This window comes from Notamacropus eugenii, chromosome 1, assembly GCF_028372415.1.
Source record: "Notamacropus eugenii isolate mMacEug1 chromosome 1, mMacEug1.pri_v2, whole genome shotgun sequence".
Classification (NCBI taxonomy): domain Eukaryota; kingdom Metazoa; phylum Chordata; class Mammalia; order Diprotodontia; family Macropodidae; genus Notamacropus; species Notamacropus eugenii.
In genome coordinates this window covers 55,183,651-55,198,686 of record NC_092872.1, presented here as the reverse complement: position 1 = coordinate 55,198,686, position 15,036 = coordinate 55,183,651, and the positions used below count along the sequence as shown (strand labels likewise).

General features: G+C 43.7%; 1 protein-coding gene and 1 non-coding gene across 2 annotated transcripts in view; both read left to right on the top strand.

Moving 5' to 3' along the window:
- Positions 1-15,036, top strand: part of MPG (N-methylpurine DNA glycosylase) — a 60,133-nt gene that overhangs the window by 23,506 nt on the left and 21,591 nt on the right. The window contains exon 2 of the mRNA XM_072602232.1: positions 1,274-1,498. Within this exon, the coding sequence (XP_072458333.1) occupies positions 1,274-1,498 (225 nt within the window). The remainder of the gene's footprint in view (positions 1-1,273; positions 1,499-15,036) is intronic.
- LOC140521798 (U6 spliceosomal RNA) lies at positions 99-200 on the top strand. The gene has a single exon (XR_011973092.1). It is a non-coding gene; the product is annotated as a U6 spliceosomal RNA (small nuclear RNA).

Genomic DNA, 15,036 nt, shown 5'->3' with positions numbered 1-15,036 from the left:
AGTACAGGTAAAAAATTAATTTTTAAAGATGAGAGGGCTGGACTCTGATCTCTGACATCCATTTCAATTCTTCTTTAAAAAAGTAAGGGGAGTGGGTAGTACTGGCTTTGGCAGCACATACACTAAAATTAGAATGAAACAGATTCGCATAGCCTCTATGCAAGGATGATGTGCAAATTTGTGAAGCATTCCTTTTTTTTTTTTTTTTAAATGGGGATGGGAGACAGAGAGAAGAGTCCATATGAGTGTACTTGCATGTGATATGGTATTTGGCTAGGTCAGATTTAGAGTCAACACAGCTTCCCAGTGAGCAATAGTTCTCAAGAGGTCCTGTGTTCCTTCACATAGCTTCAAACACATTTCCCGACAGAGCCACTACGTTCTACTTTGTGTTTTGTACCATGTGGGAATTGTTGGCAAGACCAGAAATGAGGGATCCCTGCTCTGTGGGCGGAGCTGGGTAAATTTGTATTGACTTAATTTCTTTGAACTTGTTTCTTTCCCTTCTTAAAACTGTTTTTTCCTCATCTGACCCAAGCCAGGGCCCTGTCTGTCTCCTTTCCTTATAGCCAAAAAGGTCATGCTAAAAAGTTATTTCTTGAAATAAATGCTTGGGACATTTATATAGTTATCAGCATGAGGAGTGTGAAAAAATTGATGGATGATTGTTGATTTTTCCCCCTTTAAAGCAAAGTGATGATAACTCTTTGGAAAGCTCGTCTTTTTTTCCAAACTAATACATGTCCTTTTGGCCTCCCATTTCAGAGTGGGTTACAAGAAACAAAAGTGAAAAGTTCCATGGATAACTTTTTTTAAATGTGGCTTTTTAGGCCACAAAAGGATCAGAACATATTTTAGGATCTTCATTTACTGAATACTTGTATGCTTGAGGAAAATCAGTTAATCTCTTTGGATCTTGATTTCCTCCCTTGTAAAATGAAAGAGTTAAGCTAGATTGACTTTTAAGGTCCCTTTTGGTTCTGACATTTAGTTATAGCTTAGCATACTATGTTCGGAAATCTCTTCTAGCTCTGACATTCTATGTTCTAAGGTCTAATACTTTTCAGTTCCAACATTTTAAGAATCTTGTGATTCCTGATGACCATTTCTCTACCCTGAGGTATATCTGTGATTTAACTCACTTGTTTTCTTGATTATCTTTTGGGAACTGCTCATTTGAAATCTAGGCTGCTTTGCTGATGCCCCCCCAGAGTGGGAAGAGACTATTTTCAATGTTTGAAGAGTTTTGTTTTTGTTTTCTTTTCCAATCCAGCTTTCTAGAACAATGCTTCGGAAAAAACGACGGTTATCAGAGTCAAAGGCCAGCCAGAGCCAGCCCAAGTTGGATTCCTTGGGGGATCACCCACTTGCCTCACCCAGGAGTCCTGCTCCAGAGTACAGTATCTATTTCACACGCCCAAAAAGTAACAGTTCCCGGCTGGGACCTGAGTTTTTTGACCAGCCTGCAATCACCCTGGCCCAGGCCTTTCTTGGACAGGTAATTTGCCTGTAACTCCTTGGCTATAGGACAAACTAGAATTGGTTGAATCAAGAGGTTTATTCAGGCTTTCATTCAGCATTCAATAGTGTTTGTTAAGATTCTACTATCTGCATTATGTTAGTTTCTGAAGGAGATTAAGTTTAGATAAGATATGTCTGGCCTCCCGTGGATCTTATAATTTAGAAAGTAGATTATACATCTGTACACAGATTAGATATAATGCTAAGTAAAATGTACTATGTGCATAAAAGGAGTATAAACTTCTATCATAGCAATCAAAAAAGGAATTGCTTCCAGCTGGGAAAATCAAGGAAGGCTTCATGAAGAAACCTTTGATCTGGACCTTGCAGTATGGGTAGCAGGTCAACAGATAGATATGGGGGATGGGGTGGAGTATTTCTGATAGAGGGAACAACATAAAGAAAGGTGCAGTGGTGGGGAAAACATCGGATGGCCTTGGGGGTCGAACAGGCCTGTTGGGCTGGAACATCAGTTGTATGAATGGGTATTACTATGAGATAAGGTTGGTGTCTTATTATGGAGGCCTTTAGAATCAAAGTATCATAAATTTAGAGCTAGCAAGGACCTCAGAGGCTGTTTAGTTCAGTCCTTTTATTTTTCAAATGAAGAAATTGAGGCCCTGTGAGTTTAAGTGAATTGCTCGAGATCATACTGGTAGTGTAATTGTGCAGTAAAGAATTTAGACTTTATTCAGTAGGCAATAGGGTGGCATGTGAATAAGTATTGAATTACTGTCAACTAAGGCTAATTACTGTCAACTAAGGGGAGTGCCTGGGTATCAGTTATAGGGTCCCCCCAGAATAGCTATACATATTTACACATGTCCAGAACTTAGAAGAAAAAAGGAAATGGGTCCACAGATTTAAATTGTTCTGACTTGCCTTCCTATGACCTTACTGTAAAATCGTTAAACTACAGAGTACTAGTGGTGGAAGGAACTCCAGAACTTATCTGGTGAAAACCTTTTCTTTTTACCAATGAAGAAATAGAAGTCGAAGCAGAGGGAGCTACTTGCCCCAAACCTATGATCATGTGGTAGCTGAGTGAAGACTTGACTACAGTCTACTTGACTCAGCTCAGTCTGGTGTCTGGTGTAGCCTTCATGTTGATAAGATGGGCAGAAGATACAGGAAACTTACTAGTCACATAACCTTTGGCAAGTCATCTCCTCTCTCTTGAGTTTCCGTTTATTTATTTGTAAAATGAAAGGACAAGATGGGGAGACTAGAACATGTTTGTATATAGTGGGTATATAGTCAGTATATATATATAGTATATAGTCAGTAGAGAAGAACCTGAAGATGACAAAACTGTGGTGAATGATGGAGCAAGGTCTGGGAGCAGGCAGGGAAGGAAAGGGTCAGCCCAAATTGAGATAGCATTGTCATTGTGTCCTTGTGGAGGTTATCCTCTAAGATTAGTGCAACAGAGGACCGTCTTTTATCATCTGAGATTGGAGCAATGGGGGAAGGTCATTTTATTATCTGATGGAGCAATGGGGGAGGGCCATTTTATCATGGGATTAGAGTAGTAGGGGAGGACTGCTTTATCATTTGATATTGGAACAGTTGGAGAGGGCTATGTTTTGGTATAGTAGGTATAGATTGGTATAGTAGGCAGGGCTAGGGGAATAGATGGGTCCATAAGAGTTTTTTTGAGTTTGGGAAGATAGAAAATGAAAGGATTGAAGATAGTGGGATAGGATTTTCAATCTATTTAATAAAATAAGAGGCAATATCATCTGTTTGAGAGAGGGCAGTTGGGGTAGAATTGAGAACTTGAGAAAGGGTCTGCTATTATAGCCTTTGTAGAGAGTGTGATAGGGAGTTAGTTAGAAATGAGTATAAGGGTTATCGTGAGAGGGCCAGTGTGGGAATATAGAGTAGGGATTTGTGATGGACTCAGGTAACATGATGACTTGCTCTAGCAATGGCTTGGAGGACTCTGAGAATCATAGCAAGAATAAAGAACCAACTGAGATGAGTGAGAGACAATGGGAGACTGTGCTTTAGTCCTGTGATCCTATGACAGGAGATTCGGGGCAGAAAGGAATTTCAGTGTTTGAAATCTTGTGGCCCTGGGTCCTAGGAGTAGCAGCCCCTGTGGGTAGGTACAGTATAGACATAGACCTCCCATAGAGGTCATGGGAATTGATCTCTTTAATAAAGTAAGAGCCAGGGTGGTGGTGGGTCATTGTCATGAATATAGAAGTTACCAAGGATGAGGTCAGGAAATGGGGTGGAAAGGCAGATCATGAACCAGGTGAGGATGTCATTGAAGAAGGATCTGTAGGTAGATCAGGCCTATTACTCTCCTTTCTGTGGACCAAGAACACTTGTCTTATTGCTACTGCAGAAATTTCCCATGATTTTGGATCTGTGATATATAGATAGGGTCCATGCCTTGGGTATCCAGGCAGCACAGTAGAAAGAGAACTGAGCCTGGAGGCAAGAAGACCTGGGTTCACATCTAGTCTGAGACACTGATTAGGTGTGTGATTCTGGACAAGTCACTGAACCTCTGTTTGCCTCAGTTTCCTCAACTATAAAATGGGGATGATGGTCACCCGACGGTGACGATGAGGATCAAGTGACAAATTTTTCAAAGTGCCCGATATTTAATAGGCACTTAGTAAAAGTTTCTGTTTCTCCTCTCCTCTCATCTTTTTTATTCCCCTTCTTTCCTTTATCCCTTTCCTTTCCTTTTCTGTTACATAAGGAATGATTGGTGATACTGCAAGTTCAGTATGAACCACCATTGTGATGGGGCAGTCAAAAACCCTAACGTGGTCTTAGGCTGCCTTAAGAAAGGGATGGTATCCAGAATAATGGAAGTGATAGTGTCTCTGTGTATACTTTGTCTGCACTGGTCAGAGCACTTCTGGAATATTATATGCAGTTTTGAAGGACATCGACAGCCTGGAACATACAAAGGAGAGTGAGGGGCCTTGAATCCATATCGTAGGAGAACTGGTTCAAGGAACTATCAATGAAAACAGAAAACTTGGGGCTCAATGTATTTGACAGGGACTTGTTCTACATGGTTCCATAGTGCGGAATGAAGAGTGGTGGTAAAATTTGTACAGAGGAAGATTTCAGCTGTAAAGAAAAACTTCTTCATGACTCCAGCTACCCTACTGGGGAATGGGCTTCAGGAAGTCTTCACTTGGCACCTGGAGGACCAGTCATTGAGGATGCTGTAGAGGATATTGGTTCCAAGGGTCCTTCCAACTCTGAGCTTCCCTGGTTCTATTTTTTTTCACTTGTCTATACAAGTTTATTCCTGCCAGATAGTACCAGGAAGTCTGTCGCCATTCTCTCTCCTTAACAAAAAATGAAATGTGACCCTTGAGTATCTTTGTTTGAACAGCCCTTCCTTGATTGGGAGGTAGACACTCCTTCTCTTATGTGTATGTAAATTGAGGTCTCAGAACATTGATTACCCATACTTATTAAGTACCTCCTTCATGCCTCCTAAGACACTGGCTTTAGTTTAGGAGACACAAAATGAAAAATAGTAAGTCCTGCCTTTAGTGAGTTTTAATTTTACTGTATGGGCTGTGGCTTGCATACTAATAAGTGACACAGAGTGACATGTAGAGTGCAAGGTAGGAAGGGAGAGCAGTACAGGCATGGAGAACAGCCAATGCAAAGGCATAGTGATGAGAGATGTCATTGTAGGGAAGAACTAGAAGTCCTCTTTGGCTTACTGTACCTTGAGTATGTTGGGTAGTAGATAGAAAAATTGCTGGACTTGGAATCTGGAAGGCTAACGTTGACTCCTACTAGAGATACTTAATAGTTGTGTGGCCTTGGGCAAGTTACTTAATATCTCTGTCTCAGTTTCTTTATCTGTAAAACGGGGGTAATATAGTACCTGCCTCATAGGGTGGGCCGCTAGGTGACTCATTTTAGTGAGTTCAAATCCAGCCTCAGATACCTACTTGCTGTGTGACTCTGGACAAGTCACTTAAACCTGTTTGCCTCAGTTTCTTCATCTGTAAAATGAACTGGAGAAGGAAACAGCAAACAACTCCAGTATATTTGCCAGGAAAACCCCAAAGTGGGGTCAGAAAGAGTTAGAAATTGATTGAACCACAACCATACCCTCACAGGGTTGTTAGGAGAATTGAGTGAATTTAACATACATAAAGTGCTTTGGGAGCCTTAAAGCTTTGTGTAAATGCCAGCTATTATTATTTGTTTTTTGGTGAGGTCTTGGGAGTTAAGTGACTTGCCCAGGGTCAGGGTCACATAGACTAGTGTCAAATGTCCAAGGCCAGATTGGAACTCAGGTCCTCTTGACTCCAGGGCTGATTCTCCATCTACTTAGCTGCTCCTTAGCCATTATTATTGTTACTATTATTGAGATGGAAAGGAGGACTTAGGTTGGAAAGGGCTTTAAAAACTGAACAGAAGACCTTTTATTTATTCCTAGGAGCATCTGCCTTTGGTGTCCACCTGGCACCCAGCTTTTACCTGTGGCTCCAAGAAGCTGTAGCATGTGTGGCAGCCACACCCTGTGTAACTGTCTTGGCAGATGGGATAAATCAGGTTGAGGATAACTGACAGGCCACAGACCTGTTGGTGAGTGGGGGGGGTGTCTATCCCAAGCATGAGAAGACTTCCCTTGGTGGAATGGGTGGATGAGAACAATTTGTTCAGCGGCCATGAAGGCTGCTGAAGCAGGCACTGTGGAGCCCTTAGAGCTTGTTCAGACATGGAAGATGCCAAGATGACCCTCTGCATCCTGGACCATCACCAGTCATCTTGACTTTTGTCTTGCCGCTGGGCTTTGATGGCTCTGACTTGGTGCAATTCTGCCTCACTTAAATCCACTTCACACATGAGTCAAGGTGTCACTCTGTGATGTCATGAGTCTTCTTCAAAAACGAATGACAGACAACAACAGTGATATCCCCATTTTACAGATGAGAAAACAGATTCAGAAAGGTGAGTGACTTGTTATGTAGGTCCTGCAGTCAGCAAGATATGAAATCAGAAACCTAAGATTTCCACTTTCTGGCTAACTTTATGCTGTTTTCTTTCCCAGTTTGGGTTGAGATTTGTTAACTATAGTTGTATAGGAGGGACTGCCCTTAATGATCCTCCTGTTCCTTCCTCTGAGTGCTTTTTGCCTTTGTGAACATGAGACTTCTCCTTCACCTTTTGTACTTTTTCCTGCTCACCCAGACCTGGTGTTTTGGCCAGGAGTTACTTGGACTTCTGAATATTTAATGGAAAAACCTAGATTGTCCCAGCTACCTCTGAGAGATAGGAAGAGGGCTCAGTGTCTTATGTTGAGGCATAGGATGGATTTGGGGGCCAGTTTAGTAACAACAGATGGAGCTGGAGGAAATCACACTTTGTGACAGCACCATGGTGTGCTTCTGGAGTACAGCTTGATTGGGGGCCTCTTGAGTCCAGAGCAGCTTCAATGAGTGTCTGTTTCTGAAGCTTTTGGAACCCTCAGGTTATTGTAATTTTGAGAGGAATGTGTTGGGGAAATGCATTAAAGGGAAGGATGGAGGGAGGGAGGGAGGGAGAGAGAGAGACAGACAGACAGAGAGAGAGAGGGAGAGACAGAGACAGAGTATGTGTGTGCATGCATGCATAAGCACACAGGCATTCACCTCATACTGATAGGGGTTTCATGCCAATCTGAGGGTCCTGAGGTGGGTGCCTTTGGAGGGAGAACAAAGCAGTTGTTGAGTCAAGCATACTGTGTGTCTGAGAAGTGTCAAAGCTCCAAGGTCTCCTGTAGAAACTGCAGTGGGAATAGAGATCTGACCAGATGCCTTTGCCTAAATCTGTCTAGAGCATGAATCCCATGGACCAGGAAGTCTCGTGAGAATCATGTGATGACCAGAGAATGGAAGAGGACTTGAATTGAGAGTCAGAGGAGCGGAGTTCAAGGCATTTCTCTATTGTCCTCATCAGTGCTCTGCAATGAGTAGTCACTGGCTAAATGTTGGTTGGATAAATGAAGGAAGGAATGAATTAATATTATCATTTCTCAAGAAAACACTCCTAGCGGGTCCTTCCTCTTTTGAAGTCTTAATGCAAAGTGCCAATGACCAATTGTAAGGGATATTGTAAAGGATTTGGACTTGGGAATATTTAGCCAGGAAGATGTGTAAAATGAGGCTGAGTTCTTTCCTGGCCTCCTTCTCAGGTCATTATGAAGAGGGCACTGTGGAAGTTTTGAATCGTGGTGGGGATGTGCGTTGTTATTGTCTGTGCTTTGGGCCCTCAGACCCCACCAGCCCAGAGAAGTTTGCGTTGTACTTACCACATTTTCCTAGTATGTGTCGTCACATAATGATCCTGCCAGAGGAAGACCCGTGCAGCTGTTGGGAGTATGGAGCTCTGAGATAGACTTCCTGGAATTTCACTTTAGGGGATTTTCTTTCTCTTCCGGCAGTTTCAATTTTATTACATAAAAAGACCCTCTCTGCTTTTTTCAGCAGAGGTTGTTAGTGTTGGATCCTGACTGAGTGTGCTCAGTAACACTCCCCAGAGAGAGAGGCACACCCAGGCCAGGCTCTCTGACAGACAGGCTGAGCTGGGCATGGAAGACAGACCACATGATCAACAAGAGGATGGGCATCCCCAAGACACATGGGAAGACATGCAGATTTGGTGGCTTTTCTGGCCAGGCTGGTCATGGGGACTGGGGAAGGTGAGAGTGGGGAGCTTCCTCAGGGCAGAATTCTGGAAACGAGGGAATTCTGTGAAAAGAGTTCATTGCTGCTGCTCCTATCCCTGTTATTACTGCTAAACCAAGCTTCTGGCCGTAGCCTCCTGACCAGCCCTTCCCTTCCATTCCATTCTGTACATGCAGCCAGATACACCCCCCTCCCAACCATAACAAGAGCTCACATTTCTCTAGTGTATTACAGTTTCCCACATGCTTTTCTCACAACAGCTGGGTGAAGTATGTGGTCTACACTTACCATACTGGTCGCCAGTATGCCACAGTGGGTGGCGGGCTGGGCTAGCAGTCCTCCAGGGTCCCTTAGAAACATCTGGTTCTGGCTTCGGTGTTGACTGACTTAGCATGTCTTTATCTCTCTGAACCTCAATTTCCTCATCTGTAAAATGGGAGTAACAATACACATGCTACATATTACACAGGATTGTTACGAGGACAGTGCTTCATAAACCTTAATGCTCTGCATAAAGAAGCATTCTTTACTGCTTCCTGACTGATTCCGCGTCCCCGTGGTATCAAACTTAAATAGAAACAAGGCCCCCAGACTGCCAGCAGCATACTGATTTAGAGAACTGCACATTAACTGTCAGCATTCTATTGTGTTTTTATTCATTTTGTTAAATATTTCCCAATCACTTTTTAATCTGGGTCTCACAGCTCACAGGAGGCCAGAGGTCAGTGCTGGCTGCTCTGTTCTGTCCTGCTCCTGTATTCTGTTCTCTCAAGATTCCTACATCTCTCCTTCCCTTACACCTTTTCAGTTGAGGACTTTGCCTGGAAAATGAAGGCTATTCACCCTGAACTTCCTCACCTCCCCACTTTATGTCTCCAGATCCCCACAGTCTCTGGCTCTGTAAAGGGGACCATAATCCTAATAGTCTGTCAGGTTCATGTCCACATTATCCTTGACTCCACTTTCCTTCATGCCACGTATTTAATCAGTTGCCAGACTGCCTTGTATCTCCCTCCACCACATCTCCTCTTGTCCCTTCCCTCCTTTTCACTTACACAGCCACCACTCACCTGGACCAGAGCCATAGATCTCTTCTACTTGACCTTCCTGTTTCCAGTCTCTCCTTCCTCGTGACTATCCTCCAGCTGCTAAAATGATTTTCTTAAAGCACTGCTCTGACCACTTGATTCCTCTACTCGATGAACTCCAGGGGCTCCCTATTTCCTCTAGGATCAAATAGAAATTTCTTTGTTTGGCATTTGCAACCTTTACAATTTAGCCTCATCGGTCTTCTCAGCCTTATTACATATTACTCTGTGGTGCAGGCAAAATGGCTTTCTCATTCCTCTTCATGCATTCAATATTCCATCTCCCTTTTCTGTGCCTTTGTATTTTTATCTCTGATGTGTGGAATACACTTTTCTCACCTCCCCCTTTTAGAATCCTTTGTTAACTTCAAGGCTCAGCTCAAGCACTGCCTTCTACCTGGAACCTTTTCTGCTTGGTCCATTCTTCCTGCCTTTTCTATCAAAATTACCTTGTATCTATCTTGTATCTACTTATTTGTGATCTTGTTGTTTCCCCAATGAACTATCATATCCTGGAGGGCACAGAGTGTGGCATTTTTGCCTGTGTCCACAGCTCTTTAAATGGCAACTTGATGCATCATAGGTACTCGATAATACTTTTTGGTTGATTTATTCGTGTCATAATAACTCTGCCTCCACACTTAGACCCTATTTGTCAATGACAGGCCTGTTCTCTGCCCTTGGACCTTAAGATAGAGTGAAAAGAGCCCTACTCTCCCACTAACTAGCTAGCAGTGACCTAGGCCAGTCTGACTCACTCCTTGCTCCTCCTTGGCCCTTATTTTCCCCATCTGCCTAAGGAGGGGTGTTCACTTCTGCCATAGCTGCTGAGGGAAAGCTGTAGGATTTCTGTGAGGAGTCCTTGGGAACTATTGATTCCGTTTGCTTAGAGTGAGATTCAAACTGTTTCTCACAAATGGTCAGTGTTTGGTGCGAAGGCATCACAGGCCTGTGCTGAAAGCCCCCTCACTGACTTTAAATGTGCTTGTCTCAGACTGCAATGAACAGTCTCTCTGTTTCTCTTTTGCCAGAAACTTCTCAGGCTTTTCTGAATGATAATCCCAATTCACTGAATGCATTTTGTATTCCAGTAGCCTGGCCTTCCCCCCTCCCAGAGCATTTCTGATGCTAATGGTATTATAATGGCTCTCCTTGAGGTGCTTCCTCTGTCAGACTGGGCCCCTTCCATGGCCCTCAGCCAGAATGGTCTTTAACTCCTGGTAGCTGCCCTTTGCTTCTCTGCCTTGTGGGGAAGCTGAGTGACTGCCCAAGTGATCTGTCGTTCAGAGTTCCCTGGCATTATTACCCTCACCCATCCCCCAGCATTGCTTCTAAATGGAAAGAGAGCCCAATTGTGTTTGCAGGCCACTTTGATCGGCCTGGGAGTGTGTTCTGTTGACTAAGCTATTTTTGGTCTCCCTGTTTTGAATAATGACGATTTTCCACCTGCAGGAAGGGTGTTTTATTTACAAATGAACAATCCTTCCCAGTCTCCTGGGAGAAGGGCCCCTCTACATCTGCCTGGTTCTGTCAAGGGAAAAGCCAATTGGCAGGTTTGGGTTCCAAGAAATGATTTTCTGTCTGTTGGAGATTGCTTGGAACTGAGACCCTGGTGCTCAGACAGCAAGGGATGCTTTTCCTATGCCAAGTGGGGTTTGGAGGCAGCTGCAAACCCTTCTTTGTGGTTTCAGCACATTTGTCCCATTCTGAATGGGCAAGATAGTCTGCGAGGTGAGGCTTGGACATTTGCTTTAGAAACTTGGAGCAAAAACCTGTGCAGAAAGGGTGGCCAGATTCTCCGTTCCTCTCCTTCCCTCCCTGTACTGGTTCTCCCTTGCGTTACTTTAACTTCCTTTGAGAAGTTAACTTAGGTAATTATCTTCATTGAAGAATCTCATCCTGAAGCCACATCTGGGGCTTAGTGAGCAGAGCCCAGCAATTTTATCTCTTCCTTCTAAAAAGCAATATGTTGGTTTTAAAAAAGGAAGTGGTCAGTAAATACTTATTAAGCATCTACTGTATTTCAGGTCCTGGAATTCATTTATCTGCTTTATCCCACATTTCCCAGTATCAGCCCAACCCTTTTCTTGTCATGAAGAAAAATAGTTAAACAGAACTGATGTGGTCCCTGAGTATGACAGTGTATGGAATATCCAGTTCTCGAAAGTTCCATGTCTCTACCAAAGAAGAGGGAGCCATGTTGTATTGTCTGTGCTGTGGAACCCAAACTGGTCATTGCTCTTCACCTGCGTTTAGCTTTCCTTAAGTGTTGTTTTCGTCTTTATTATTGTAGGCATTTTACATATGTCCCCCCCACCCCAATTCTGCTTTCTTCACCCTGACTCAGTTCATCCAAACCTTGCCATGTGTCTCTGAATTCTTCATCTGTCATTTCTTCAGCACAATAACATTCCACTTTACTCATCAACCCCTATTTCTCTTCAGTCAGAAGCCAGGCCCTAGAACAGAGGTGTCAAACATGGGGTGACCGGTAGGTATAGCACAGCACCCCTTAGTGCAGCCAGACCGGATTGAAATGTAACCAGGACATATTTAACAAAATAAACAAAAATGCAATAAAAAGTAGATAACGTTACATTTTAAAACTAAGTCATGGATCCCTGTTTCTGTTTGAGTTTGATACCCCTGCCCCAGAGGACTTAACTCTGACCCGCTGATTTCCTGCCTTAGGACCCCACTGTCCCAATTGGTGGATGCCTCGTAATTCCCCTCCAGTCATACTTCACTTTGCTCATCAGCCCACCCCACTATGGCTCCACTCACTATTTCTGTGACTTTCCAGACCAAAATATTTCCCTTCCTGCTCACCATTCTTCTCTCTATCTGGATGTGTTGTCTTCCTCTATTAGAACAAGTTTCTTGAGAGGAGGGGCAGTCTTATGTTCTGTTCTTTGTACAGTGTTTGGCACATAATAAGCGCTTAATAAATGTTTTTTCATTCATTTACATACTGTTGAGGTCTAGGGGTGCTGGGACCCTGAAACTCAAGCGCAAATGACTTGCAGGGTCCTGCTTAGAATGAATTAGACTCAAGGCTTCTTTCAGCCAAAGACAAAGTTTTTCAGAACACTGGTCCGGGTGGGCAAGATTGTAAGAATCTGAGCATTTCCATCACTAACGTAAGTAGACCAGATTCTTAAAGATCTGAGTGTTTTTGTGACTACAAACGTGCCAGACTCTTAAGGAATCTAAGTTTTTTAATGGGGACCCAGAGATACAGAAAGACTGTGGACAGGACCTAGGAGTGGCCAAGTAATCTGAGGTCACTGGGAGGCAACAGAGAAGGACATGGAAGGGCTGGGTACCCCAGGGGAATGCCAAGGACCTGGGCCATGTGGGAAAGTCCAGGGGCTTTTCCTTTTTGGGGTTCAGATCCCATCCCCATCCATACTAATTTGTTCAGCCAAGTCTTGCTACCACAAATGCTGCTATGTCTGTCACTTAGTCATTCTTTCTAACACATTTATTAAGAACCAACTGTGTACAGAGGCACTGGGAGAGTTCAGAAGTTTCCATAAGATACAACCCACACATGGAGCTTCTAGCCTTGAAGGAGGATAAGACCAGCACAGAGAACTATAATACTCTGTATTATATGAAAATGTACTTGAGGGTTCCAAAACTAAGTACTATATGTGGTCTGGGGAAGAAGGTCATTACTGACTGGGAGGATCAGGAACTTCATGTGGGCAATGGCATCTGAGTTGGGCTTTAAAGAATGGGTAAGAATTCTGCTGGTGAAGTAGGGGATTGAGGACGTGCAGCATATGTAATACAGTAAGCAAAAGCACGGTGTTGAGAAGGTGCGGGGTGTGTTTGAAGGACTGCACAATCACAGGGTCATAAGTTCAAGGATAGTAAATCTAGAAGTGGAAGGAACTTTAACATTTGCCTAGTTCAATGCCCTAGGGTAGGTAGTTGGTGCTGTGGCTATAGTGCTGGGCCTGGAGTCAGGAAGACTCTTCTTGGGTTCAAATCTGGCCTCAGTCACTAGCTGTGTGACCCTGGGCAAGTCACTTAACCTTGTTTGCCTCAGTTTTCTTATCTGTAAAATGAACTGAAGAAGAAAATGACAAACTGCTCCAGGATGTTCATCAAGAAAACCCCAAAATGGGGTAATGGAGAGTTGGACACAACTGAAACAACTCAAGAGAAACAAAGTCCAACCCTCTCATTCAGCAGATGAGGAGAATGGATGCCCAGAGAGGTTAAGTGATGTGCTCATGGTCACACAGCTATTAAGTGGCAGAGCTGGAAATAAAACACAGGCTCTTGACTTCAAGTCCAGCCCACTTTCTGCTGTACCTCGCTGTATTCTAATTTAGCTGGAGCCTAGATTACAGGTGGGGGAACAATCGCCTGCAAAAGTAAGCTGGTGTCAACTTGCAGAGGGCCTTGAAAGCCAGATTAAGGAAGATGAGCTCTATCACTAGACAAAGGAGGAAGGCTCACAGGCAGTGAGTCACAGGACAGAGCAGATTGGAGAGAACCTCAGACATACTAGTGCACTGGGACAAAAAAGCTGGTACCACTTCCAGTTCTCTCCTCAACATTTGACCAAAGAAATCAGTATACTTTTCCTGGCTGTTACCATGTCTGCTTTGGAAGTAGAAGTTTCAGAACAGTTCTGGCCCTGGTGAGGCTGCTTTCTCCGTGTTTCCTGCCATCTCCAACTTGAGTCTGGGGGGAGGAGATTGAAGTGGCTCCTGGGTGGAAGGGGGCAGCCAGTGGCACCAGGGCAGGCAGGACTCATCTCTGAACCAGGTACAGTGTGTACCGTACTCAAGTGTGTACCTGAGTAGCCCAGGCTGGCTCAGAGCAATAGCTCACCTCTGGTTAGGGACTCCCCAGGCTGCCTTTGAGGCAGATGCCTTCGATGCAGGTGGGGGCCTTTTTCTTGACTGTGTGAAGCTGCAGACAGTGGTATGTGGACTATTAATTCAAAGGGGCATCATGTTCAGAATATAGAAAAGGATAGTCCTGCCGTCCACTCTGGTCAGGCCACATCTGGAGTGCTTTGGACCTGACATCATAGGAAGGACATTAAGAAGCTGAAATACATCCAGGGGTGGATGTCCATAATGGTGAGAGGATTTGAAGCTGTCACTTAAGGAAGTATTGAAGGAACTGGATTTATGTTGCCTGAAGAAAAGATGGTTTAGGCTTTGAAGGGCTATCAAATAGCAGCAGGATTAAGTTTATTCTCCTTGGCCCTAGAAGTTAGAAGTAGGATCAGTTTGTGTCTGAGGATGGGGATTGTTACAGAAAGGAGAACTTTGGCTTAATGTAAGGAAAAATATACTAACAATTAGAACTGTCCAAAAGCAGAATGGGCCGCCTTGGGAAGGAGTCAGATCCTCATTGTTCAAGCAATGGATTGGAGATTCCTAGTCAGGAAAAAATTAGACTAGATGACCTCCTCAGACCCTTCCAGCTTTTACGATGATCTTATACATCCAAAACAAGGCCATGAAGAAAACATTCTTTTGCCATGTCTTTGGGCCTGCTTAGTTGCCTTAAGGGCTTTGGAGTGAAAACATAATTATAGATCAGGCCATGTTGCTGTCATATGAGAAAAACCCAAGCCTAGGAGTCAGGAGTTCTGGGCCTGGTACATAGTAGGCCTTTTTTTTAAAGCATTTGTTAAGACAAATGCTGACTGACTGACCCAGTTTCAAGTCTGTCATTGATAACATTGGATGATTCATTTGGTCTTCTAGGGCCCCATTTTCTCCACC